Below are 2045 nucleotides of genomic sequence, written 5' to 3'. Positions count from 1 at the left end.
CGGAAACAAAGCATGTTCGAAGGATGCTATTTGCAGTCGCAACTTTGTACCAAGCAAACTTCAATTGATGCACATCCAGCGAACCCTCTAGCTCATATAACGATTGCAACACGTATGATTGTGGATCTCGAATTAAAGCTGAAATAAAACTTGCTTGTAAAGATGTCGCAGGGTAAATATCTTCTACATTTCTTGGCTGAACTTTTAATTTTGGAAGATGCTCTGTTTCAAATTCAGAAACAAGAGTTGGATTATTGAGAAGGCTAAAGTCTGTGCCAGTGAATCCACCTATCGTATTGACATCGCAACAATGTTCGATCAACTTCTCCATTTTTTCTGCCCATTTTTCTCCCAAAGACGATATAATAGAGGCGTTAAATAGAGAAGTATTGAAATCAATAGTCAACTGAAGACGTCCTTTGGTATCGAAATAACAATTAATAGCAATATCGTGGAATACTTCATTCTCAGCGCTCTCGTCGCCTATAAATCTTTCATCAGGAATGAAGAATGCAGAGACATTTTCAAAGTTGTGAAATCGCCCAAAATAATTGAAATATATTGGGATCATATTATGCTTCTTTACCGCATTCGTTGCGTCCGTTGAAGGTGATAGATGCTTGATTGCTCCGTAAGATAATCCCTTGTCTGGAATAGATCTTAATGTATTCTTTAGTCTTTTGATTATGGTATCAATCGAATCTGCGCATAAGGTGGATAATGTAACTGGGAAAACTGTAGTGAACCAACCAACAGTTCTCGAAATATCTAATTGATTATTCCACGGCTCACGACCATGCCCTTCAAGGAAAAGCGACAGTTCTTCCTTTCCAATAACCTCTTGGAAGCTTAATAGTAGTGCAGTTAACGCCAAATCTTGAGTATTCGTTCTGTACGTTTCGTTTGCTTTATCAAGTAAACTAGACGCACTAACGCTAATTCGATTTATCAAAGTGCAGTTATTTGTGCTCAATACTCTATAATTATTAAAATATAATTTAGGAAAATTCCACATATATTTAATTCAGAAAAACTTACCCTGTAGGATCAGGATTGGCTAGAATTGACATATCAGCTATATTAATGTGTTGGTCCCACACAGAAGGATCGAAATACTGAGCATGTTGTTCCTGTGCAATTGCCCACTCCTGGAATGACGTTGTCTTCTCTTCAAGCCTACCACCTTTTAGGAGAATCTCGAGGTCTTCTAAAATAATTCTCCATGAGACTAAATCAATCACAAGATGATGAATAGTGAAATGAATTCTTTGTTCGCCCTTAATCTGAATTACAAAAGAAGCAATTTATCTAATTGAGAAAATCTTTAAACACAATAAATATCGTTAGAAATGCTTACTTCGAATAGCGTAGCACTATGCAATGGGCCGCATTCAATATCTAATGAGGCAGACTTGTGCTTGGCAAGCTTCAAAAATTCATCTTCATCCCTGCACACAATGTGTTGAACATTCATATTATACAATTCTGCTCCAAGCACTGTCTGTCTCCACATGCCATCACTATCTCTGGTGTAACGTGCTCTGAGCATGTCATGATGCGCCACAATCTGTGCAATTGCCTGCTTGAACTGTTCAAAATCAATGTGTTCGCGTGGATTCAACACCCAGCCTTGATTGAAGAAATTAAGATATCTTCTCTTTGACTCAAAGAACCAGTGCTGGATTGGTGTCAATGGGATGTCCCCAACAACTGCTTCTGACCTCTGCGAAGGCTTATCATGTCGCTCTTGCATAATAGTCGCCAGTCTAGCCGGAGTAGGCGATTTGAATATCTGAGCCACCGTTAGCTGGTATCCATGTCTACGGAACGCTGATACAAGTGCAATGGCTGAAATCGAGTCACCTCCCAGCGTGAAGAATGAAGTGTGGAGATCGATCAGATCAGTATCGATGTTTAGAACCGATGCCATGAGACTCGTGACAAGCTTCTGCTTCTCCGTAGCCGGAAGCTGCCGGCCCCTTGCTTGCTGAATCGGAATTTCTTTCAACTTGGCTTTGTCGGCCTTTCCATTGGTGGTCATTGGG

General features: G+C 40.0%; 1 protein-coding gene across 1 annotated transcript; it reads right to left on the bottom strand.

Moving 5' to 3' along the window:
• Nucleotides 1-402: 402 nt before the first annotated feature.
• On the bottom strand, nucleotides 403-2041 carry VTP21DRAFT_10233 (uncharacterized protein; the record flags this gene model as incomplete). Its single annotated transcript, XM_069389547.1, has 4 exons — nucleotides 403-483; nucleotides 587-935; nucleotides 1039-1283; nucleotides 1358-2041. The coding sequence occupies 4 exons, from the start codon at nucleotides 2039-2041 to the stop codon at nucleotides 403-405; spliced, it is 1359 nt and encodes a 452-aa protein (XP_069253959.1).
• Nucleotides 2042-2045: the final 4 nt, after the last annotated feature.

Source organism: Calcarisporiella thermophila (genome assembly GCF_041956535.1).
Source record: "Calcarisporiella thermophila strain CBS 279.70 unplaced genomic scaffold VTP21scaffold_6, whole genome shotgun sequence".
NCBI lineage: Eukaryota > Fungi > Calcarisporiellomycota > Calcarisporiellomycetes > Calcarisporiellales > Calcarisporiellaceae > Calcarisporiella > Calcarisporiella thermophila.
The sequence above is the reverse complement of the archived record's forward strand: the minus strand, read 5'-3'. Positions and strand labels throughout refer to the sequence as shown.